This window comes from Amborella trichopoda, chromosome 6 (assembly GCF_054954075.1).
Source record: "Amborella trichopoda isolate Santa Cruz 75 chromosome 6, AtrichopodaSantaCruz75HAP2 v2.0, whole genome shotgun sequence".
NCBI lineage: Eukaryota > Viridiplantae > Streptophyta > Magnoliopsida > Amborellales > Amborellaceae > Amborella > Amborella trichopoda.
The window spans coordinates 50232421-50258667 of NC_142341.1; the positions used below are offsets into that span (position 1 = coordinate 50232421).

A 26247-nucleotide genomic window follows, 5' to 3' on the forward strand; every position below is an offset into this window, starting at 1 on the left:
ATCCAACCGGTAGACACCCCATAAGCTAACTCTTCAAAACAACGATGAGTACTTAAAACTCGAGAGTTTGTATACTATGGCAGCATTAGGATATAAAACAGTACGCTAGCAACATCTTAGCTACTGGTTATCGACAACAGACGGTTGGGGAGTGTTGCTCCTCCCAGCCCCTAATCAGTCATCTAATGTCCACAACTGACGACGGTAGTCACTCTGAGTGAGGAAGCAACACTCCTCAACCATGCATTGTGGACATTGGATGGTACCTTTGAAGCTTCAATTTTTGGTTCTTGAAGACTTGAAGTCGAGGCTTTTAAGACTTGAATAATCTCAAATATCTGAATTATAAATTAGGTTATCATTTCAAACCTTCAAGGTTCGGAGCCAAGACCTTTGTGTTCTAATCTTATATGAGAAGTGACGATGAAGATATAAAGTCATGACTTTTAACTTGACTTTCGATTTCGAAGATTAAAAGTCAAAGATGGGGGAGTTATAGAAAAATAAAAAAGGAGGTAAAATAAAGGGTGTAGCCATAAAATATCAAAATTTGGGAAATTTTTATGAGAAAATATAATGAAACCATTCGTTTTTGCTACAAGGTGGTCACAATTAATATTCACTATTGGATTTGAAATTAGATGGCTGTATTTATTCCATTGACCAAGCTCAAACATCAAAATAAATTTTTTCAAACTTTGCAAGACACCCATGCTATCAGATTTCACATCGGATGGTTGTAAGTAATTGTGATATCCTTTACATAAAAGTAAATAACATTATATACAATCCCTTTCTATAATAATATTTTTTTGGGGGGACATGAGCATGATTTTCTCTAAGTGTTTCTACAACTATTACATGAAATTATGACGTATTGATTTTAGCACTTAAATTAACATAGGAAATGACTATAGCCCTATAATTTGTTGTTCTACACATCAGATGTTTAAATATTAATTACATAGTTTAAAAGAAAGTATTTTAGTGAACATTTTCATTTAGTTCATATAAGTTATGAGAGAAAATTCCAACAAAAATAAATTTTATTCCAACAAAAAAGAAACATGAAAAATGATTTAGATCATATTTATTTTGAAATTTACAAGACAGTGAACCGAAGATTTTCGACGGATTTCATGTCATAGGACTATCTGGTCGCACATGAAATTTTGCTAGCTATACCATATGCACAATTGATCCCACGGGATCACCACACATACTACCTGCAACCCTATACAAGAGCAACCCAAGCCATCCTCTCTCACAGTTCACATTTTCCCGCTTAACTGCGACTCTCTCTCTCATCCAATCACTCAGCTTTCACAGTTCACATTTTCCCGCTTAACTGCGACTCTCTCTCTCATCCAATCACTCAGCTTCCATGCATTAGAAAACTGTAAGTTTATTTGTGTTATTTTTTTCTTTTATTTTTGCTCATAATTATCGTCCTGATCGTTAATATGCGACAATGATTCTCCATCTCTACTATTTTCAATATATTGAAGCCGCATTTTTCTTTGTATTCATTTTTTTTTTTTTGTGCATTTTCAGTTTTCCCTTTCCATTATTTGTTCAATTTCATTTAGTGGATGAATTTCATTTTAGATTGAGACTTTAGAGTATGTTTCTGAAGAATTCATGCTATATTTATTATTTCTTGCTCTAATTCATGTTTTTTATTGGAGAGATTGCTGAACCCAGTTCTCATACGGAATTTTCACAATTGGCAGTTTTGTTTTAATTTTATTTAGAATTTCCATGGTTTATGTGCCATAAATTTTAATGAATGATGAAATGTTCACGTCATTTGTTGAAGTGCATTGTCTTATACATCTATTAATGCTTGTCTCAGTTGCTTATTTGGTATTTATTGTTGCCTTGTAGAATTTTTGAGACACATTCAAATTGGGTTTAGTTTTCTTCCGCTCTCTCTTTCTTGCTCTTAATTTTTGTTTCAGTAATTATTTGCTACTGTCTTATAGAATTTATGATGGAGACTTGAATTGAGTTTGTGGCATTTCTAGCTATCCCTTGTTGTTTTTGTTAGGTGTAGAGAAACGACAGTAAGAATGATACTAGCTAGCTGCTACTTGTATTTGGGTTTTCCCTTATAAAGCACGTGAAACGAATTCTGCTTGTAATTGTCTTTGCTAATTCCATAAAAGTTATTTTTTACTACTTTTATTGAATAGGATTATGCATTCTCTTTGGAGAATTCGAAAAGCTTGCAGTTCTGCTTTTTGGGGAGCTACTTTATTTATTTATTTTGTTTTGCTGGACCTTAAAGAATGTATGCAGGTGCATTGTGGGATTTTGTTTGGTGACATTAACAGTTTATGTCTTTTCAATTACTGGCCTTTAACATGCCTTGATCTAGATAGCATGCGAAATACTAGGCACTGTGTGGTTGAAATTTTTTATTGGAGTATTTACTTAGTACAGTATGAATGCGTCAATGGCTTCTAATATATCAAAAAATAAAAAATATTGACCTTGTTTTTAAAGCTAAAATTCACACCTTTTCTTTTGGAGATTCCTTTTTCTTTGGGAATCGTTTTGGATAGCGGATAGTGAAGAGCATTTCCATGGTTTTGGGAACTGAAAACTGTCAATAAGTGAGAGTGGTTTGAAGCCACGATACAAACAAATGAAAGAAAGGATAGAAACCAATGATCCTAATTAGGAGCCTTCCTTTGTTCGTTACTTCGTATAAAGTTGCAGATAGCATTAATATAATATGAATAGTTGATTGGCCGCATGAACTTTACTTGCATTGAAAGTTGAAACCTAACCTTTTATTTCTTCATAACTTTTATAACTTTATTCCTCACAGTTCTCACATGTTCAATGTCTTTATTTAATGTACTTATTATGCTCATGAGTTGGAAAATTTGCGTGACTTCTTTGTTTTTTTTCTTTCTTGAAAATTTTCAGGAAGCATTTATTTGAGTTACTTCGGCTGCCATGATTGTGTGTTGTGCAAATGTAGCATTCAGTTCTCATAGTGAGATGATGTTGTAATGGCATGCAATCATCATCATATTCAGTCCGCTTGGCGAAATTTGCACATGCTTCTTCAAATACCAATGATTCCAAGGAGTAAATATGTGAATTTTAATGGCCACCTACGTATTCATCATTTTTTGACTAATATAGCTGGAAAGGTATTTACTCTTTTCAAATTGTTATTCGTGAGAGAGTTCTAGCTGTTTATACCTGTTTATATTCTTTTTTGTTTGCATAATTTGAGTAATATTTACTTTTAATTCTTGTTTTCTACTGTATTGATTTTTTTTTTTTTATTTGTGCAAATTTGGATGCATTTATTAAATAGGCTGCAAATTTTGTGTAGTAATCTTGTTAATTATCTTCTTTCTACAGTTAGAGTGACTTATTAAAAAAAGATTATTTGATGAATGATGGAGTAAAGTTTTCCTCATAGATGAATAATGACCTCATTTATAAATATGTAGAAAACAGTCACGACAGTCACAAGTCTATAGTGGTATACAAATCCCCAAGAACCATGCTATTTATAGTTATGTTTAGAATTGCCTAACATATCTACCTTTGCATTCGCCTTCGTTGATGCATAAACTGCATATTTGATGCCACAATTTGATAATAGGTCATTTGTTTCTGCTACGATTTCCTCTTTAGTTTTCTTGAATCTGAGGAGGGACTCCCCTTTTAACTGAGGTTTGGACAAGTCGATTTTTTCCTGATCATAGAGTTGAGAAATGTGGCTGACGAAAAGCAAATTCAACGCACTTGAAAATTGTAAGATCACCCGAGTCTTTAAAGCTCAGCTAGGTGGCCAAAGCTGAGTTGACAGGGCAATATATGAGTCTTATGACTGAGTTTCTGAACAGCAATTCTAAGCTCCTAATAACTTTTTGGGAATCACCTTTAATAATTTGTCATTTCTATGAATGTTGACTGGAGGAACTTCCAAATCTTATCGAATGGGTTAAGTTCTCGCTTGAAGAGTAAGAACTCAACAGGACCTTACCCCTCTTGCTCTCTCAGGAATCATATTTGCCTCAGTTCAGGATGCATCCTTGACCCCAAAAGGCTTCAAATAGCCCTTGAGGTTTCCTTCATTGTTCCTTATCACTCCTTTGATGTGACTTCTATTCCAAGGTAGAATTTATGGTGTTTAATAACTGAAACTCGGATCTTAGCCATTTGATAACTGATCAGTTGATTCTTAATCCTTTTGTGCCCATAAGGACAACCCCAACATGTGGCAGCATTCATAGGTCAGTATATGGTCCCAGAAAATTGATAATGTGGATGTGCATTAGAAATGGAATACTGATTTTCAAGTTATCACCTTGGGTGCGTAATAATACTAATTAGTCAATTTAAGCAAGAAGTACTGAGTATCGAAATAGTTTCAATGAAGACACAAGAGTGATTGAGGGATGTTTTAAGTGAGTGCATTTTGGTATATTTCTATCCTCAAACGAGCAGGAATTTCATTATTTGGGAATTGAATGTTGTCAACCTAATATTCAGTTGCAAAACCCAACGTTTGGGAGTGGTGGCTTCCTTTTGAATTAATTTGCAGGCGATACACATTTTGAGGTGATTGTTAGGGAATTGCGTTGGTTAATAGGGTATAAGTTCTTGCACTTCAGAAAAATTGGCACACGAGCTGATGGTGTGAAATGAACACCTGTTGGGATGTTATGTGTGATGAAGGGTGTATGATAGTCTTACAGTTATGTGTTGTGCTTGGGCGCTTGAGGTAACTTTCAGAAGTTCAAAGGGTCAGGTGGATTCACTGTTGTTGTGGCAGTATTACATTTTTTTAGTGTGAGAATTAAATTTAAGCGATATGTTTTCATCCTTAAGTCTTCAATATATGAACTTGAGGGTGGTAACTTTGTGATTTGTCCAGATTTAGAAGTCAGAATATTAGTCGAATATTGTGCACTTACACAAGAATTCGCTGAAAGAGGCAAAGGTTCATCCAGGGATTTGTGCAACAAAGAGGAAGTAAGTCAGTGGGAGCTGATACTAATCCTCTAGTATATTTGCCTGGTTCCTTAACTAGAGCCCCAGCGTGAAATTCAAATCTCCAATTCTAAGATATCAATAGAATTGTCCCAAACATGTGGGCGTGGGGTTTATCATCGCATAATGGGTTGCTTTGTCAGACATTTGTACCTTTGTCAGTGTCCATGAAATATCATAAGGACCAAATAGTTACATCCTTTGCTGTCATGAATTTGATTGTTTATTCATGTTGGGGCACCTGTGTAGCTATGGCAGTGCAATCAAGCCAAATAGGCATTTATAAAAGTTTAACTGAGTGCTTACTTAGAATGTCTATCCACAGCTCATGCAATTTTAATTACCTGAAAATTGTTATAAGTTATGATCTTCAGATTTCCAACATAATGGTTGCTATCTATATTTCCAAGTTTTAGGTGTCCTCGTCAATTGATTTTGGCTTATTTACTGAAATACATATGATACACACAACAATTTGATTCACCAGCAAAGGTAATAATAATATATTTCTATCTGGAGACCATCATGTTATATTCTACTCTTGGATATGTGTGTCATTAGTAAAGCTACACGAGAGAATGACTATCAATTGTGGAGTAGTGCATTACTGCATTTGTTCCCCTGGTTTTTACTCATTTCTTTGTTCTTCACTGCATTTTGAACTGTGAGTATTACTTCATTGATTTGACATTATGTACCTCCTTTATCTCCTTGTTCTGAGAGCATATGATGTTTTGTTGCTAATATTTTGTAGAAATAGAAGTTACATTTAACCTGATATTCATTTCATGCAAGTAGCCGACTCACGGTAGAGAAAATTTACAATAAAAACAACTGTACATATTATGACAGATTTGTGATTTTGAGTTTTAAGTTTTTGATACTGTCCCAGGAATGTACTACACTTCCCAGTGGTGGGGATTTGCCAAAAATTGGGAAGTCTTTGGCTTGTCAAACTGTTTCAGATCCGTCCTCAGAAGTTGACAGAACAAACTTGAAGGATGTGGCAATTAATACGAGCCTGTTCAAAGCGAGAGATAACACCCTGAACACTCTGAATGGTCGACTAATGCTGATTGATGGAACAGCAGTCATGTACAGATCATATTACAAACTTTTATGTATGCCTCAAATCTTGGAATACATTTATTTTTTGAGCTGTTCTATATGATATTTGCAACTTCTTTGATTCCTCCAATTTGCTTTTTTTAGTGATATTTGATTGAGAATGGTTAAGTCACTACTGAAGAAAGCTGATGTGCTCTTTTTTTCTCTTTAGCCTTAAAACTTGTGTGAAGTATCAGTGGTTTGGGAGTCTCATTATGGGATTTTTTTATTAGCGAATAGTTCAGATTTCAGAGTTGCTAGTGATTGTACAGACTGGCAGATGGTGGGGTTTGTTGGCAACAAGCAGTGAAGAATATTTGCATTGAAGTATACCGTATAATGGGGGTAGGTAGGTAGGAAGGGAAGGGGGAGGAAAGCATGTGTAAGGAGTGTGCTAGAGATGGGAAGCATATTGGGATAGGGGAAAATGAGGACTAGTGAGGGTGTATGCATGAAAGAGTACAAGCATTGGGTGGTGTTAGATGAGTAGTGGAAAGGTCTGATGAATTGCAGGGGTTATGTCTAGGGGAATGTTGAGATAGGAAACTTTGATAGATTATTGTACTATTGGGTGTGTAACAAGAGAGCACCAATGCATTTTTCAAATTTTGGGGGTTGTGAAGGGCAGGTTCATAACTGAGACGATGGTAGGACTTGTAATAAGGAAAATTGGGTTTTCATTAGGAATTTGGAATTGCTTTTCTTGTGCAGTGGAAAGCTCAGAGGTGGAATAGGTAGCCTCATCTAATGGAGATAATTTGAATCTAAAGTGGGAAGCTTCTAGGTAGTGTGAGATCCACAACATTGCATTGGTTTGTTAAGTAAATATCGATAGACTTTTGATATGATTGTCTTTGCCTTCTTCTTCTTTTTTATCCAACTAGCTGGTTTCGAAGCTAATCCATATGTTCCTGTACAAGTCTATGGATGTATGGGAGTTATGAGCTCCTCATGATTCCTTTGAGTCCTGCATGTCACTATACTCAGTGTTTTAAAATTGGGCTGACTTGTTGCCTAGGTAGTCGAGGGCCTAGGTGCATTGCCTAGGGGTAGCTAGGTGCCTAGGCATCTGTCAGGGCCTTGAGCCCACTGTTTGCATATATTATTAACACACATGGCAAACCCATAACAAAAGGCCCATTTGAAACTGGAGGATGGGTATTCGGGCATCAACTTATCCCAAAATTTCTTAAAAGATAGGGGTAGTGATGGTTCCTGGGCAAAGGACAGCTTGCAGACGGCAAATGTGTAGGGTTGTTAACCCTGACAGAAATTCGGTACCAAATAGCTGGAAAACTTCTGGGATTACTGAAAATGGTGGAAGGGCCCTGAATGAATGCATTTTTGGCCCAAACTCCGGGGATCTTCATTTTGGATGATAGAGGACCTCCCAAATAAAAACCATGGGTTTCGGAGTTAGTTATGACCCGGATCTACTGTAGAGAGCACAATAAAGGGGCAATAGTTGAAGATGACGAAAACGGATGCAATCAACCCCAAATCATGCCTCGATAGAGTCCCCACCATGCCAAAGATATCCCCCAAAGTTTCAGCCCAAAACAATGTTGGATGGAGAAGATATGTCAAAAAGAATTTTTGGACTATAGCCTATGGGGTGTGGAGTAACAAAAAAAAGGGGTAAAATTACAAAAGAGCTCTTGGAAATCGGAGCCCCATGGCCCCAAGACTCACGCGGATGATAGTAAACTGCCAAAAAACCTTAACCTCAAAACCTCGTATTTTTTCCATACTGAAGATTTGGTGATGTTGCCTACTTTTGAAAAATAAACTTATGCCATCAAAGCAATGGGTCAAAACTTTGCAACATTGCACATTTTTTGGCGAACTTCTTGCTTCGATTTTTCCCATATCCTATAGAATCTCGAGCTGAAGTTCGACTATGTCATTCTCCTCGACGAGATCTTTTTGTTGTTATATATATATTTTGGGGTATCCGCTCCTGGAAGTTGAAGAAAATTTAGAGAGAAGTTTGGACATTTCTATATTTATACAAATCGCAGTCCATATGATCTCTGCCTGATTTTTCATTGACTTCTCCCAATCCCGTGGGTGGGGGGTGGTTTCCAGCCAAATTTGATCTATTATGATCGTGACTCGATGAGGTTTCCAATTGTATATGAAAAGTCACGATCAAGGCATGGATCAGGGGTTGTTTTGAAGGAAAAATGTATCCGATTTTGGGATGGTGCTGATTTTCTTGGTTTCATAGCCTCAAAAGGCCATAACTTGCCCGATCAATGGGATTTTTACACGGTTTTTGTTGCAAAACGACCGTGGTGGCAAACCTTGAATCTCATGGCATAGGAATAAGGAAATACGACGAGAATTTGGTGGGATAAGGTGAGAAAGGTCTAAAGCGTATGAAGTTGAAATTGTATAAATGCTCAAAACTCCACCAAAATCTCCAGAGTTTTTAAGCCAAATTTGATGCACATCGATTGCTTCGTTGTGATCAATGATTTAACCGAGACAGATCACCGGTTTCGACGCCGGAAAGCAAGAAATGACGGCCCCATACCATATGTATGGTTTGAGGGAAGCTTGTTAGGGATTAGAGTGTAATTTCAACCATTGTTGGCCAAGTTTCCCTATCCTTTTGAGTTTGGACGGGATAAAAGTTGATTATCCATTCCCCCTTAAAGTTGATTATTCATTCATGTTCTAAACTCCAACTATATCAGGGTTTAAGCACCCCATTTTTGGGGGGTTGGAGTTCATTTGTGTGGTTTAGGGTGGAGAGAAATTCTAGCGAGATAAAGAGAGCTCTCTGAGGTGGAGAGTGACCTTAACCTATAGCCTAGAGAGAATGTAAGCTAAAGAGAGTAACCCTACCTTTAGCTCTAAGCTTCCGAAGTTCTAGAGAGAGAAACTCCATCCCAATCAAAGCCCAAGCAAGGCACACCTTATCCAATCCAAAGCTAGCAAGAGAGAGAGAGAGCATCAGGGCTTCGGATCGGACAGTAATTCGGGTTGGATCCAAGTTCAAGTGGATCTAATCTGGATCCAACCAAGTTATTAAAATATTATATATTAGTTTACATATATGTATACATATATGTTATATAGAATTTTTTGTTATATATTATTCTATAGATATAAAATAATATATAAAATAATTTTTTTGGATCCAACCATGTTCGGAACTGGATCCCATGTATACGTTTCAGATCCGATCCTTCGAATCCAAACCTTGGATCTATACCCAAATCCGGATGGGGTCCGAAATTCTGATTTTGGATCCAAACCAGGTAAATTCTCAGCCCTACCTAAGGGTACTCCTGTCGTGTGGGAGTGTTTTTTTTGTATATAGAGCTCCTAGTTTGTGGGATGCCATTTTTTTGATACGTATGTACTTCTCTACCTTCATTACAATAGAATAGAACAGGTAACCTCTTCAAAAAGAAAAATAAAGCTTAAGATATGGATGTGGTTCCCAAAGGTACTGCATATGCATAGAGTCATGGAGTTGAATGTGGATTATATGAAATGGATCCATGGTTGAACTCTCCCCTGTTGACAGACTTACCAAAAAAGTTCCGTTCTTGATAGAAAGACCAAAGCCTTTTCCTACTATGAGACCAAATTTGATGCTTTTTTTATTTGAATGTGAACATAAATTTTGGCCTTGTGATTACAAGAAGTTGAATTTGTGAGAGGGAACCAACAATTACTGAATATCTGGTTATTGTTTTGGTTTCATTGAGTATATTTGGCTTTCCTTTTTTCACCTTGTTAGGATTTATCTTTACTATTATTTTCAAGATTCGACAATATTTTTTAGTTATGATTATTGATTTTATTTATGTGGTTGGTGGCATTGTTAGCTAGGTTGCATCATGGCCATTTAGAACATGCTGATGGCAATGGAGATTGGGTTCTGACCATCTTTACGGCGCTAACCACTGTAAGCTATTTAATTTTATTCTAAGCTGGTATTACATTGCCATCCCGATGTTAAAATTTGTCCAAGCATTTGAATTACCGGATTAATTGTTTATACTATAGCTTGCTATGGAGTGCAATTTTCTTAATCTGTCAATATGAGAACTTATTTATGCTTAGGAAAATGCTTAAGTATGAAAATGTACAAGAATCAGGCTTTACTAGCTTCTTTTCAAGGCTTATCTGATATGGTAGAGCTGAGCTGCTAAGAGAGAGCTGATTATGTAATATGGAATGTGCTCTGTGCTCTCTCTTTTAAAGAATGCTAACTTGCTACTCTATTTATGGCTCTTGCTTGGCACCTGGAAAAAAATATATTTGCCGCAAAAATTGTTAATAATGTTTTCTTCATGCTTATATAATGCTTATAATGTGAGTGAAATACTCTTGCTATAGTCTTAGAACTCTCAGGCTGGGCTTGGATCTGTCCAACCTGACTTGACTCGGGACTCAGACTTCACTTGTTTGGTCTTTTTTATCTTTATTCTTAATGTTAGGAAAAGTAAAAATGGTAAAATAACAATCTTAAAAGGATGTATAAGCCTAATAAAGCATGGTAGGCTACATTTGAATGAAATATGTTTGTTTTTAACTCAGCATGCCTTATTTATTTTGTTTTGTGAAGTATTTTTTTGATGACTTTTAAAGTTTCAATATTGATACTTTGAAGATACATTCATTAAAATGAATCTTGCAGGTGCTTGACATGTTGGAATTTTCTCCATCGCATGTGGCGGTATGTTCTTCACTTGTGCTGCTATGGAAAATGCTGTCAATTCTAACTTTGTGCTCTTTTGCTAGATAAATGGTTTCCATTGATTTAGCATAACAAACTTGTGAATGAGGAATTGTCGCATGAATTGCTACCCCTACTAATTGTAGTTTGAGAAATGTGCTATCCAAGTTAAAGTCATTTCACTGCCAAAATTGTTTTGAGTTTTTTTCCATACATTTTATGGAAAACGATTTGAAAAGCCTTTTTTTTTTTTGATAACTAACTTCATTGATGATTTAAGGAGTAGTACATGAGGTTCATAACAGAGTTATAATGTCAAAGATGGGAAACGATCTCAATCAGTCAAAACACATTCTAGCAACCTAAGGTGTCTAAGCATTGTACATGATCCTCATTAAAGGTTCTGTTCGCAAATAATTTTTTATTCGTTGCATTGCCTATATTAAGCTTCTCTTTTTCTAAGGTCTTATATGATGTTGTAGGCATTCATATTAACTGGTTGTATGGGATTTTAAATCCACTGAAATACTACTGCGTGACTTCTGGTTTTACAATTTATATAAATTTTATAGCTTTTTTTTTTGTGCTTTAAAACTGTATTATTCTCGTTTCATAACTGGTTTGATTTTACAAATTATCTAACAAAGTACTTGTTTTTCGACACAGGTAGTCTTTGACCATGATGGTGAGATGCATCATTCTAGATTCTTAACAAGTCTTTTGGTACTCTTTCTGTTTCTTCCACACCTGGTCTTGCTCATTTTGTTTTTCTTTAGAATTGGTGCTCTCCATAGCACAATTGTGTTGCTTCATATTTTGAGATACCATAGTCATCCTTATTCGAGCTGATGAATGGTTTAGAAAGCTTATATGTGATTCCTCCAGCTGCATGCACGTGTACTTAACAGTCTCTTGTGTTATATCTATGAAGCCTTCGCCTCTCTATGGATGTGTGCATGCGTGCAGTGATATTACTTTTCTATTGTTAACTTATATGTTGTGTCACATGTTTGCTGGAGGCTAACCCTGATCCTCTTCTATCCAGTATGTATGGTGTTTTCCAGGATTGCTGAACAAGATATTTCGAATAAATCACCACAAAGCTTTTAACCTGTTTGGTGACTATGTTATTATGCCTGGTATTTGTAGTACTTCAATTGCATGTTGTCTGTGCATGACTTGAATATCATCTGCCATGTAGTTTGACCTGATACTAAACTGTGTATCAGCCAAGTAATCTTCTCATTAGTATTTGTTCATCCAATAGTTTGGGATGCCTAAACATGAAACTTTGGAGGTAGTGTCTAATATTTGAGAGTTGAAGATATGCCTGCATCTGTTTCAACATCAACATGTGTCTCAAATGGTGGATTTGGATATTTAATGATGTAACCTAAGATCAGCCACTCGCTAATCTTTGATTACTGTTGTAGAATAATGATCAAAACTAAAACTTCCTCAAGGTACACGTATCAGGTGAGTCATCTCTCTTTCAGTTAGGGATGGGACATTGGGGGTCCCCCCCTGGGGGTGTCGGGGTGGGATAGGGGGTGGCTGTGGGGGGTGGATGGGGTACTTGGACTAGAAACTTTGATGAGTAAGGTGGTTAACTTTTGTTTAGGTGTTACAATTTAGTGCAGTGTGCAACTACGACTAGTTCCATAAGATGAAATGTTAAGTTCGAGTGTGTAATGTCCATGACCATATCTCATCCACTTATTTGCATATAGAATGTTCTGAAGAGATTCTGTTAGCCCTTGAGTGACCACATTCATTTTGTTTTGGGTCTAAGTTGTTGTTATGACTCAATTTGGCATCAATTTAATGTTAATTTGCCATATGGGGCATAACGTTGTTACCAGCCGGGTAGTCTAATAGATCACAGTCACTTCAAGGGCTGTAGGTGAGCTGATGGTTGGGGGATGGGTGAGGGGATAAAGTCCATGTGCACTCACTTACTTATCATGGCTTATGTTGAAGATATGGGGGTATGTACCTTCTTGAGCTCATAAACACGTGCCTTTTTCCTGTTTTTGACATAGAACACTGGGATTGGACTCTGCGACTTACTCTAGTGTTCTGATGTATTTTCAGTATCTATCTATATTTTATGATCTAATCTGTGTTGGATTGCAGTTTTATGTTCATAATATTCTTTCCTCCATATTGGTGCTATTTTGATTTACACAATTAGGTGTTCCGCCATATTGGTGCTATTTTGATTTACACAATTAGGTGTTTGAAGCTTGAATTTCAAGATCGGTTCTGTAGTTGTCTATCTGCTTTGATGCAGATGTTTATATGCAGGGTACAAAAAACTGGAATCGGGTCCCGGCTCAGTCTCCCACTGAACTGAGTCGGATCAGAGATTCGTTCTCAGGCATGTTGGCCTAATCCTGCTGCACAAGGCCCAAAAGAAATCCAAAAAAATGTCCAAAAGTTCTGAAAATCACATTATTGTGGTTTGTGGGAAAATGGATGTCCATATTACTTATTTTTGAAGGTGAACTGACAGTTTTTGGGGGCACCCTACTTTTATCACAGTGAGTATGGGAATGAAACCCAACACTTCTTCAATAAATGATGAACTGAGAAACTTTCTCTCTTTTTCAATAAATGATTTTCTCTAATGATTTTAAGCATGCATTTTTATAGATGTGTTTTATTGCATCTCTCCATCTTTTTCTCTCAAGAAATTTCCTCCCCATTTTCCTGCTCTTCATGTTTAGCTTCCCACATCGTTCTCCAAAATCACTTCAAATCTCCCCTCTCTCTCTCTCCATCCTGTTAGGTAAGCACTCACAGAATTTCATCACTTTCCAATCAAAAAACACTGATTTTTTCCTCCAATTGCAACACTGAATTTACCACTGAATCAAGGAAAAAAGAAAATTGCCCGTTTTACCTTCACCTTACTTGCACATGCCTTGATTTTCCATTCATGAAAAAACCCCAATTCATTCCCTGGTTTCCCTCTCTTTGACTTCATTTCTTTCTCAATAAAACTGCATTTCATTTTCCAAAAAACTAATTTCATTTCCTAGAGGGCTTCCTTCTGGACCTAAATAATATAATTTGGAAATTTGCCTGAGTTTAGAGAATAGGGAGAATTTTGATTGTTAGTGAAGAATTACCTGGTTCACTACAGTGAAACTGGTGATTTCAAAAAAAATAAAACAGAGAAAGAAAGAAAGAAAGAAACATCTGGCCAATCCTTGATTCTGTGGTGGAATTTGAGTTGGCTCGGCGAGTAGGTCTTCCTCTCCATTGGTTCCGAGCCAACTTGGGTGATTTTGAATCTGCTCGGCGATTTTTTAGCGATTGCTTAAACAAATTTTGTGTGTTTGGGTTTATTTTTCATTCTACTCACACACACTTGCATACGCCCATATTACCTTACGCCACCCTCAATTTGACCTGGTGTTTTAAAAAGCTCCTCTTGGATTCGCTCGAGTTACTCAGGCTCAGCACCATGCTGAGCATTGAACTCCACAAAAGTTGGGGTGCATAGAAAATGTTAGATACACGGGAAAATACTGTAGCAACTTGCCTATTATTATGAAACTCGGGATAACTTACACCAAGTGTGAACTCTTTCAGAAAAACTCACTCCAAGTATGAAACTGAAATTTAACAAGGGGTAAAAATCTGTCCCTTTTTTTATTCTAAGCCAAAAGATCCTCCATTTGAGCCCAAATTTGGCCAGTAGCTTTGTTTTTTCAATATCCATCTTACTGCATTGTTCATATTTGAGCAAAAAAATTGATTTCATGGATTTGAAAGATTGAAGGTTTCCCACCTAGATTTTTCCCGATTTCAAGAAGTTGTGTTTTCTTCACAATGGTTGGCTGATTTTTAAAGAAATTTTATCCCAAAGCCTCCATTTTTAGGTTTTCCATCGAAGCAAATGCTTATTTCATCCAAAACACGCAAAAAAAGTTCATATTTTCGAGATTTTATTTTCAGATTCACTGTTCATCCAAAAATTTTAAGATCTCAGATATCCTAGGTCCTAGCTTGAAACCCAAAACTTATTTGGGTGTCTCGGTTGGGGTTGTTTGAGGAAGCTTTGAGATTAGAGTTGTTAATTTGAATCAATGTCTTAAAAAATGGACTGGTGGGTGGATTGCCTACCCATTGATCCCGATCTGGTTTGGCTGGATGGACTATCTAGATTGGCCAAAACCAGTAGAATATAAAAAAAAAAAAAAAAGAAAAAAAAAGAAAAAAAAAGAAAGAAATTTACCATTGTGATTTATAATTAATACCTGTATGCCAGCACAAATAATTTTCCTGGCTTTTTTTGGAGCACCTCGTGACCTTGATCACGAGGTCAAAAGTTTGAACCTCCACTTTAACCGTGTAATAATTCTTTTTACGCTTAATGTATAATATTTTTTTTAATGTTTGAAGGTTAAAAAAAAAAGAAAAAAAAGGACGCACCCTGTGAGATTCAATCCCCCTCCATGTTGTGCAACAAACATGGCCACGAAATAAACTGTCCAGTTATGTGTTTATTCTTTTGTACTTATTGCACCTATATTTCCTAATGAAAGAAAGTTGTACCCTGAGTGGTTCAGACCTTCGACACGTAGTGTAACGAATGCACTTGCTACCAAATTAACCATTTCATATTTTTTGTTAAATAACGTACATGTTATTTTATATAAACTTCAAAGAATCGCCAATAACAACCGAGAACCGGCATGGTCATCGACAATTCCCCATCCGGATTGGCGAATTTTTTGAAAACTGATTTGAATTGAGCACGAAGAACTGGGAACCAAGAGTTTTGCTTGAAATTTTGAGTAATTTTTATTTTTCACTTTAAATTCATCAAACTTGTGTAACCTATATGTTTACTCATTTTTAATCTTTTACTATTTTGTCTGAAATTTATGTTTTTTCTTTTTTTCTCTGGAGCTTCTTTCAATCTTGGCAGGGACTCGATGTGTCAATTGAACATGCCCAAGCAACTCGGCCAGTCCAGGCCTAAGTTCTGAGCCTGAGCTGAGTTTGAAAAAGCTGATTTGACGATTTAAACTGGATTTTGTTAGACCCCAAATTTTGGAGATAGTCTTAAAAACACTAGATGCAGAACTTCAATATATATATATATATATATATATATATATATATATATATATAGAGAGAGAGAGAGAGAGAGAGAGAGAGAGAGAGAGAGAGAGAGAGAGAGAGCTATGCTCCTATATGGTGTGAGGTATGAGCTTAATTCAGGCTTTACGACTAGAGGTATCCCCATTTCTTCGATGGGGGCAACTCACGTGGAAGACATTTATATACTTCTTTTAAAAATATGCTTTGATGTACTGTGTAGCCTCACTGCTTTTATATCCTTACAACCTTACAAATATGGCAGACACTTGCACCTAGTAGAAATACTAGGCTAGGTGTGCAAAGTCCGAGACTTGACGTTATTGGTAAAACAATATCTGTTGATTATACTGTAAGTTACAATTTCAAATGAATGGTATTGGCTTATGATAGTTGTCCACAGCCTTTTCACGATAGTGATTTCAATAAATCCTTCTGATCCAATGTATTAATATCATTTGGTTAGTGAATACGTTTGCTACCAATTGTGTTGAAGTGCCCAGCATGAATCTAGGATTGATGGTGTTCAATCATTCTCATGCTTTTTGCCGCTCCTGGTCTTGTATCTACAAACGTTGTTTTCTGTACCGTTCTTTAATTTCAGCAAGTTGCTTACACTTGAATCTGCTGGTTGCACAAGTAATTGGACTTAGGCATCATTTTTTTACCTTGCCCCTAAGATATTCTGACTTGTTTAACTGTGAGCCCAGTGACTTCTAGGTATTGGTTACAAATGTGTACAATTAATTACTAGTCATGTCAGTCACAATTCAAATGTGTGCAATCTTCTCTGATGTCTGCTTTGACTGTGTATTGAACTTTTGCCATACTACAATCTTCTGTCAACCAGTTATATCCTAATGGAAAATCTTCTTGAGAACGGTTCTACATCTAAATTGGTCAGTCCTACATCTAAATCGGTGCCCTTAATCCTCTGAGAACTCCAATGGTTAAAACTTGAAAAAATGATGAAGATAGAATATGCCTATGCTGAAAATTTGCATGATTACTTGCTTTAACCCCTCACTCTGAAGTTGCATAGTAAGCTTTCTTAGAAATCTTCTGGATCTTTGTTCTCATAAATAATTGTTCCGATACAATGTGAATATGCATTGAGAATCTGAACAAGTTTTGTTGGAAGAGCTATGGCTCTGCATTATGTTATGGTAGCAAAGGCTACTGTGCATTTTATGTTGATTTTTTGTTTCATATCACTTTGTTATCTAAATTGTGGCGCTTAAATTTTGCACAAACTTAAGACAAGTAGAGAACCATGTTGCCAATTAGGAAAATGTAGCTGCTGATCAATTTCATAGATTTTAGGGCTGGTATTCTTATTTGTGTCACCCTTCTCTGTGTTCTACGTGTGCGTATGTTGGGGGATTCAATGGAGACCTTGTAAACCTTTCTCTTCTTGAACCTGTAATGCAGTGTCACTGATTAAGGTCATGTCTGGATGGTCAAATTTTCTTTTCAGGAGTATCATTTGGTAATACAACTACCATACCTTCCAAAGCATGTTTGTATCATAAACTCATGGGGAAAGGTATGCCCTGTTTGTGCCACGAACTCTTAAAGATTGAGATCTAAGAACTGTCGTACTTTTCTTTCATAATCTTCAAAAACATTTTTATTTTCTTTCATAATCTTCCAAAAAAAACATTCTTAATCACATAGTTTGCAATGGATCTTATGCACCTTTTCAAAGATAGGCCCTTCAAAATAGATGGGTAGTTTCCTCCTCAAAGTTTTGAATTACAAAGCCAGTGCTCTTTATATAGGTGCACTGTGGCTAATTGGCCAGAAAAGGAGAAAAGATAGGTTAACTGTGGCTAGTTACTTCAGGCTTCGATTAGTTTATTATTATTATTGTTGTTGTTGTTGTTGTACAGGCTGGGGATTTGGTGTCCCTTAGGGAGGACGTTGGCTTTTGCAATGTTATCTTTTATCATGGTTTTCCTGCGTTGTTCTACTTTTTCGTTTGCTTCTCTTAAGGAAATGCTTTGTTACTCTGAAGTGGGCTGGCGTCAATTCGTCTTCCACCAGCTGTGCACACGGCTGGAAATTTATGACTCAAAATAGAAGGTGATAGAAAATTTATAAAGTTGTCGTTATCGATACAAGTAGGATAAAAAGCTCCAACAAAATGCTATCAGCCACTTGCACAAAGCCAATTTGAACCCCAAGTATTAGTTAGAATGAGCAACTTCACTATATGAGTGGAAATCACATGTTCACGAATATTAATAGGTACATAGTGATGTTGTGCATTGGCTGTGGCTCAAGGAGTAAACGGTACAGTGGAACATCATCCAAATTTGTGATTCATGGAGAGAGACAAAATCGAGAAAAGACACCCTAGTTGGACTTAAATGACGTATTGATCTCTCTATTTTTTCAACACTAACCAAAGTACTTTGTCTAGAAAATGGATGCCATCACAGCTCAAGAATTGGAGAAAGTGATTGTGTTGGGTGTACACACCTTTGTAAGTCAAAGGCATCTTTCAGTTTTTTAAATGAGCGAATCTCTCTATTAATTGTCTTGAATGTACAAAGGTGCATCATTGATTGTCTGTGCAATATTTGCAATGTTAGTTTTCTAAGGTAGTCCACCAGTAGGATTTGAACTTGGGACCTAGCATAGCAATTTCAACATCCAAACATAAGCCCAAATCCTAGCAAGATTAACTTTTGATGTTTAGTAGTATTTCTATCATGGGTATTGAGCAAAATCCGAAGGGCGGGTTTGACCAGTATTACCTGATGAAGACAATTAGAAATTTGAATGTCCTGAGAATAATTGGTGTAGTGTTTTGCTGCAGTAGTCTTTTAGTTATTTCAACTTTCGGATATTCTTTACACCGTCTTTGTTTTACCCTCAGAAAATAGTATCATTTCTACTCTGGGTGGTTATTTACTATCAGCAACAACATTTTAGAGATCAAAAGTTGGGTGTCCATGGTTTGATGTTGGATAGCCTGTGTGACATAATAATGGAACTTTAATCTTGAAATTAACTTCATTCTTGGTAATTTGAGATGATGATGATAGTTCTTTCTTCAATGCAATTCTCATCCCATTTAGATTGTGAAGTCCTTTTGCATGTTTTTTTTTCATTAAAGACACGAGCTGAGGGTCTATGTTTACACGGTAAATAAATATCACTGGTTTTCTTTGAGGGGTAAGGTAGATTGTATATGAACATGTTAAAAAAGAAGAAGAAACTAACACTAAGGTTCAGTAATTATGGTCAAATTTGCTGAGTAAATTGTTGCAACATTTTTTATTTACATCTTTTTTCTAACTCTTTATACATGCATAATCTTGTAGGCTTGACTTTTCGTCACACACTATATCCTTCATACAAGGGCAATCGCATTCCTACACCTGATACTATTGCTCAGGGTCTTCAATATTTGAAAGCTTCCATCAAGGCTATGTCCATTGAAGTGATTGAGGTGTGGCATGCATTCATGCTTGAATAATTGAGGATTTGGAACACTAGTAATATTCTTGTTATCTTTTGGAACACTTGGCGATGATTGAGGAACTGGAAGAATTGTATGACTGAGGATTTGGAATACTAGAATATATTATTGTTTTTGTGATTATTGCAGATCCCTGGTGTTGAAGCTGATGATGTAATTGGAACTCTGGCCATCAATGGTGTCGCGGCTGGCTTAAAGGTGGACATCTTGCTAATGTCATGTATAATATTTGTTTGAACACCTTGAAGAATGTTTATTTTATTGGTTAATTTTATTAAATGTAACACTTCTAAGAATGTTAAGAGTGCAAAGGGAGGTGCCCTTCCCTTCTAAGTGCACTAGCATAGCTAGTGTGTTTTTTTTTATTGGAATGATGAGAAAAATGTTCTCACGGAATATCAATGTTGCTTATAATCATTTAGTTCCATACACTTTTTATTGTGAATGGTGAGTCTGGTGAACCTGTCACTTATTAAATTTGCAAATTGCAGTGGAACTGGGGCCAAATAATTTCAATTGGTCCTGCTAGATTTTGACATACCCTGGCCACGAATTTGCCTGGTCTGGGTGGTGTTTGCATGCACTTGTACATACACACATACCAAACACCATCACATAGTGTACTAAGTGTGTTTTTCTTGTTGTGCTGATTTGAGGGTAGGCATTGTGCCCTTGTGATTGTCGGTCCTTGTTGATTATGATCATCATGTTATACGAGTATTATATTTCACACTACATTTTTTTGCATGCTTAATTGGTAAACTGCACTGACTGGAAATGATTGAGTAGATCTTGTGCATGCATATTGCCCAACAGAAAGCCACCCAATCGCTAAAAGAGTGAGCATTAGCATATGAGATGACCCATTCAAATATTTATATGCGTGGAACGGAACATGTTATTTGAGGTGTATTTGGGGGGTATCGTGGACTCAATTTATTTCACTGTGTACTCATCTATGTGTTTGGTTTCTGTCACAGGTGCGTGTTGTCTCTCCAGACAAGGACTTCTTTCAGATCTTATCTCCGTCACTACGTCTTCTTCGGATTGCTCCTCGAGGGTCTCAGTTAGTATCCAGTTCATTGGTCATTTTTATTTAAGCATTATCTTTGTTTCTATTTTTATTTTATTTTTTTGTTAAGCAATATCTTGGTCTTTTCTATGGTTAGTTCAGATAACTGAATGTGAAGTTCTAAATGCTGAACAAATTGGAAATCTACTTTAAAGTGAAGAATTGTCACTTACTTCTATGTTAACTTCTCTTTTTACTTGATTACATCGAGCCCACTTGGATACATTCTTCACACGTTTTGACCCATTCGGGACTTGTGACATGGATTGTTTATATAGGCTGGTATCATTTGGGTTGGAGGATTTTGCTAAAAGATATGGGGCTCTGAAGCCTTCGCAGTTTGTTGATTATGTGGCCCTTGTTGGGGACAGATCCGACAATATTCCAGGTTTGGTTCTTAGTGTTTTTTTGGTTGCTACACAGCAAATAGAATTAGAGAAAGTTAAAAAGTAATTAGTCTTCTGATTGGTACTACTGCCATCTCTCTCATTGTATGCAACGTGTCGTCTCTACCCAAACACTGATGAAACTCTTGAACAACTGGAGAAGTTAATATCTACTCAGCCTTCCAATCTTTTCAGTTTCATGTGCAATCTACCACAAGAAGTCCCTGACGAATCATGTGAAACATTTATGTCAATGGATAAAAACAGATAAGTTGATGGGGAGAACATCATCAACCAACAAGTGTAGACATCTTTTCTGATCTCAAGTTCTAGAATGAGCATATCATAAGTTGGAGCACTCAATATGCTGCTACATGTTCATGACTAATTTGGAATGGCCAGTGGACTTTTAAAAAGGGCACTACTTTCTTGTATTCTAAAATGTTCTGTTTCAGAATGGTGGTGTCTTATATCAGCAAGGATTTCCCTAAAGATTTCTTAATTAATGCTCAAAATTACAGGAGTTATTTAATTACCACATTAGTGATTTCTTTACGAACGACTGTTTGATATGCTTGATTCCATATATTATCTTGCATGAAGGTCATGTGATAACTCGCAATAAGAGCTATCTTCTGTTCTTGGCTGTTTGATGTTCACTGATGGGTTTTCCAATTTTATGGTAAACTTTCCCTTGTAGGTGTTGAAGGAATTGGAGATGTAAATGCTGCTAAGTTGATTCTTAAGTTTGGTAATCTTCAAGACATAGTGCATGTCATAAATTATCATTTCTTCAATTTTCTGATGCACGTATTGGGGTAAATGGATCTTTTCATCTTCATTGGCTTAAAAACTATGTTTATTTTATGTGATCCAATGAAAATCTTATTTTTTGAGCATTGAACAAACAGTTGTTGAAAAACCATTGATGGTTTTTATTATCATACATTTATCTTAGAAAGTAGTTTCAATAATAAATAGAAACAATTATATAGGAACTCTTGAACTATTGTGAAACTTTGACTAATCTTAGAGTTTGTCTTCTGGAATCCTTGGGAACTTTCAGGATTTCTGAGATAAAGAGGTTCAAGTGAACTAGCAAGTAATAATAGAATTTGTTGGAAAACTGCACAATGTGAGTTTAGGATCTGAATCATCCGTTAAATTGAGTGTGGATCTGAATCATCCGTTAAATTGAGTGTGGACATCTTATAAAGCTACTCAAAGGAAGTCTCTTGGAGAACTCCCCTTGATCACTGAGTGCTCATGGCTAGTGACGTATATATAATCACCTGAAATTCTGAAACCTGACTTGGGAACTGTGCATATGATAATTAAGGTATGATGCCCATTGAGTGAAAAATTTTAGACAATATACAGATAGGAAAAATTCAGGGGCACTGATTCAAACAAAAAAAGGGAAAACTAAGGGAGATCTTGCAAATTACAAAAGGACTGAAAGAAGTATGGTTAGCAAGGGATGTTTAATTCTAACCACCGACCCATACTTAACCATTCAGATGTTTCTTTTGCTAGGTTGGCCCAAATCCCTTTGTCAAGCAAGATGTTTGTTCCTTAACTTCCTTTTTTCTCAGAATACACATCTTTTCTCGAGCTTTATTAAATGGTTCAACTTCCAAACTTCCCCTCTACGCATTTGCTAGGTACTTCTGAGGTTATCGAATGTATTTTTATACTCTGACAAACCTAGAGAAATTTGTGATCATAACATCAAACCTGACCTACATATAATCACTGAAATTCTGAAACCTGACTTGAGAACTGTGCATACGACAATTAAGGTATGATGCCCGTTGAGTGAAAAATTTCAGACAATATAGAGATAGGGAAAATTCAGGACACTTATTCAAACAAAAAAAGGGAAAACTAAGGGAGATCTGGCAAATTACGAAAGAACTGAAAGAAGTATGGTTAGCAAGGGATGTTTAATTCTAACCACCCACCCATACTTGACCATTCAGATGTTTCTTTTGCTAGGTTGGCCCAATCACTGTGTCAAGCAAGATGTTTTAACTACCTCTTTCTCAGAATACACAACATCTTCCCTCTGGCTTTATTAAATGGTCCGACTTCCAAACGTCCCCTCTACACATTTGCCAGGTACTTCTGAGGTTATCAAATGTGTTTTTATGCTTTGAAAAACCTAGAGAATTTGTGATCATATCATCAAACCATTTATGTTGATTCAATGGCCAAGACATCTCTCAAATTCCTAATTCCGGTATCTTTTCCTTGAGTCTAAATCACCAAGGCAGGGTTACACATGTGACTAATTACTCTAATGATGTATTGAGCCACCCTAATATTTGTTTTTTGAGAAGCATTTGAATTGCATTAATATGATGTTAATCACATAAAACCCCATGAGGTATAATTTTAGAGAAAGGCAAACCACAAGTCGATCATGCAGACTGACATGGTCTGTGTACACAAACGGGGCAGTTATAGAGGAAAGCAGAAGCAAAGGTAGGTGTTAGATATAGAGAGAAGCAGAGATCAGTGATGTGGTGCTGCACTTTCAGTCAAAAGTGAGTGGTCCTCCTTGGCAGCCCATCCCTTAAACACTGTCCATGGCTGTTAAGGTTACTTGGTGCTGATGCTAGTGGCATCTCTCTTGTGCGAGCATCGTTAGCAGCGTTGCCCCCTACCTCCATATGTGGCTGAAGCTTACTTGAAGAGGCCTGCAGATGCAAAATGTATCGTCAAAAGTCAATTTTAATCTCCAAGAGGGAGAAGTAATTTTGGTCACACTGAGGAAAATATTGTGGGTGTCTCCCTCAACAATCAGTGGGTGAACCATAAGAGGGATCGCATCTTTTGAAACCATGGGCAATTGCCTCAGCTGTTGTTGAGTCGACAATACCGAGGAATCTGGAGGAGTTTATGATTTGTCCAGGGCGTCTCTGACAAGACCTCCATAACCAGTCCCCGGTTCCCAAGGAGCAACCATCTGTGTTTATCTCGATGGCTCCAGATTGGAGTGGTTGCCATAGGGAAGATCTAGTGATTCTAATTGCTTGGGACACTAGGGTGGCTTTCCAACTCATGGCCGAAGTGCACTGCTGAGAAAGCTGAGCACTTTCCTTCCCTTAACCCTAAAAATAGTGAGGGAGTGGATTTACTCCTTGATTGCCACTATTAGTTCTTCCTCTCCTTTGAAAATGTGGTGATTACATTCAATCCACATGGTCCAATGGGTCAACATTATCGACGTTCTCAACAGTAGCAGGCCTGCCTTAGAAAATTCGGTGATTACGTTGGCCAACCTCGTTATTCTACCATGATCCCTACAGTTCTGTTTGAGAAAGAGGTAATTGTGGTGGTTGTTTTTGTTTCATCTCTTCAGGTGTTAAGGGTAAAAATTCTATACTCTGAATCTGAAATGACAATTCACCTTCATTTGTTACAAAAGAATTACAGAACCTATCTTTCATCACTTTAGGTATTACCACCTTGTGTATGTACAACAGAGTGCCATGTAGGGAATCAACTGATTCAGCTGTAGCACATCTAGCTGCATGAAATAGAACAGGAAGTTATAGTGTATACATGATGTGCATGCTAATTAATATGTAGGCAGGGTATTCACCCTATGTCATCAAGGTGAAGAGCTTAGAAAAACGGTGATCACAGGCAGAATGGTGATTCAGCAATGCCATCCTTTTTGAAATTGGACAATGATGCCTTCCTGTATAGCATCCACATCATGTATATGCTATATACTTTCTGAATAAATTATGGGGAAGATCACTAGGGTAGTCCCTATCAGTTGCTTTCTACTTTTCTTTGCTTTCTCATATAGCATGATGAAAATTATCGGAAAAAAGAAGATTTCTGTGACAGAGAGCCTTTGTTTTTGTTTTTCTTTAGGATCTTTTTCCAATTTGCAAAGAAGCAGAGTTTGTTAACTTTCAGTTAATGGTGAATGTAATCTAGGTACATTGGAGAATTTGTTAGATTGTCTTGATCAAGTTGAGGATGCTCGGATACAAAAGGTAGTGTTGATTGATCATTGAGTAAGACGAGTAATTTCTCATAATGTTTGATCAATGACTTGTTTTTCTGCTCCAGTTGGTGAAATGGGTATTTTTTCCGGTTAGAGACAGCTTTCGCATATGCGTTACTTCATGCTGTAATACACTTGGATTATTATTAATCATCCAATACTTGATTAAATGTTGTTTTCATGCAGGCCTTAATTTCTCATACTGAGCAAGCTGTTTTGAGCAAAACTTTGGTATGTTGACAGTAGTATCTATTGATCAATGGCTTCACTATTTAAATTTTAAATTCTTCCTATTAATTTTAGCTCTTTTCTGCTTGAAGCAATTACTACTTTCGTATAAAACGTATGCAACATTATAACGATGCCTGCATATCTTGGTTTGTTTCATGGATCTATTGCAGGCAACTCTGCGCTCTGATTTACCATTCTACATTGTTCCTTACAATGTAGCTAACCTTGCAATTACAAGACCAGAGGTTTGTGCTGAGATTGATAGTTCTGGTATTATGAAAGAATGATACATATGTACACAATCCCTCCCTCTCTTGTGCTCGCGGTTGTGCTCACAGGCATGTAATGAATACTGTTTTTACTTGTTTTAGGATAATGGAGAAAAATTCAGGAACCTTTTGAGGGCAATCAGTGCATATGCTGAAGGCTTTTCTGCAGAGCCTGTCATCGGTAGAGCATCGTCGTTATGGAACAAAAGTTGAATATGTTCTTCTTCATTGAGAATGAATGGCTTTGACAATCGAAAGCCATCAGTAAAATGAAAAGTTGGCAAAGAAATCCTGTTGAATTATGGGAATTTCAGCAGGAGTAAATCCCGCAACTGGGCGAAATAGAGTTGACCATCGCTGGTAACTGATTCATTGGAAAGAAAAATGAAACAGGCTTCTTTTGTCTCTACAAAATCGAGAAGTGTGAGCCCCAATAGCCAAGATTTTTGTAGAAGCAAGCATGACCGTATATGAGCTGAATGGTTGGTTAGTGAACAGTGCATAGGTGTGATAAATTAAATGAGTAGCTCGGATAGGCAGCATTATTCACTTGAGAACTTGGAACCATCTCTCATGTTTTTTAAGCATTAGTTTTTGTCCCAAGAATCATGTTGTTTAGGCTGATGTTGTATACCGAATTTTGAAGGCCTTTTTTCTTTTTCCTTTTTGAACATTATATTGAAGGGCTTCATCTTGTTGATTTTTTTTTTCTGTGCCCTACAAAAAATGATTAAACATTGCGCACTTATTTGTGTGTTCGTCCATTGCGCAAAAGAATCAAATGCCCTTGATTCTTCCTTAATATAAGTTTGTACCCTTTGATTTA

At 36.6% G+C, this 26247-nt stretch overlaps 1 protein-coding gene across 5 annotated transcripts; it reads left to right on the plus strand.

The window, feature by feature from the left end:
* Positions 1 to 1119: 1119 nt before the first annotated feature.
* LOC18448767 (5'-3' exonuclease family protein) lies at positions 1120 to 26247 on the plus strand. 5 transcript variants are annotated; one of them, XM_011630449.3, is made up of 16 exons: positions 1120 to 1399; positions 2938 to 3167; positions 5918 to 6146; positions 9978 to 10057; positions 10793 to 10831; positions 11498 to 11516; positions 17424 to 17492; positions 19279 to 19406; positions 19566 to 19634; positions 20417 to 20502; positions 20787 to 20896; positions 21595 to 21645; positions 24852 to 24910; positions 25108 to 25152; positions 25323 to 25397; positions 25524 to 26247. In XM_011630449.3, the coding sequence occupies exons 2-16, from the start codon at positions 3024 to 3026 to the stop codon at positions 25632 to 25634; spliced, it is 1314 nt and encodes a 437-aa protein (XP_011628751.1). In that variant the 5' UTR covers positions 1120 to 1399; positions 2938 to 3023; the 3' UTR covers positions 25635 to 26247. The 5 variants fall into 5 exon arrangements, with proteins under 5 accessions (XP_011628751.1, XP_020531957.1, XP_088725233.1 ...); XM_088869107.1 differs by having other exon boundaries at positions 1267 to 1399; positions 11498 to 11554; XM_088869108.1 differs by having other exon boundaries at positions 1267 to 1399; positions 17424 to 18434.

Coding starts and splice junctions, on each gene's coding strand:
- LOC18448767 (XM_011630449.3), top strand. CDS start 3,024: ATGGCATGCAATCATCATCATATTCAGTCCGCTTGGCGAAATTTGCAC. Junction 24,911..25,107: donor AGGATGCTCGGATACAAAAG/GTAGTGTTGATT, acceptor GTTTTCATGCAG/GCCTTAATTTCTCATACTGA. Junction 25,398..25,523: donor TTGCAATTACAAGACCAGAG/GTTTGTGCTGAG, acceptor TACTTGTTTTAG/GATAATGGAGAAAAATTCAG.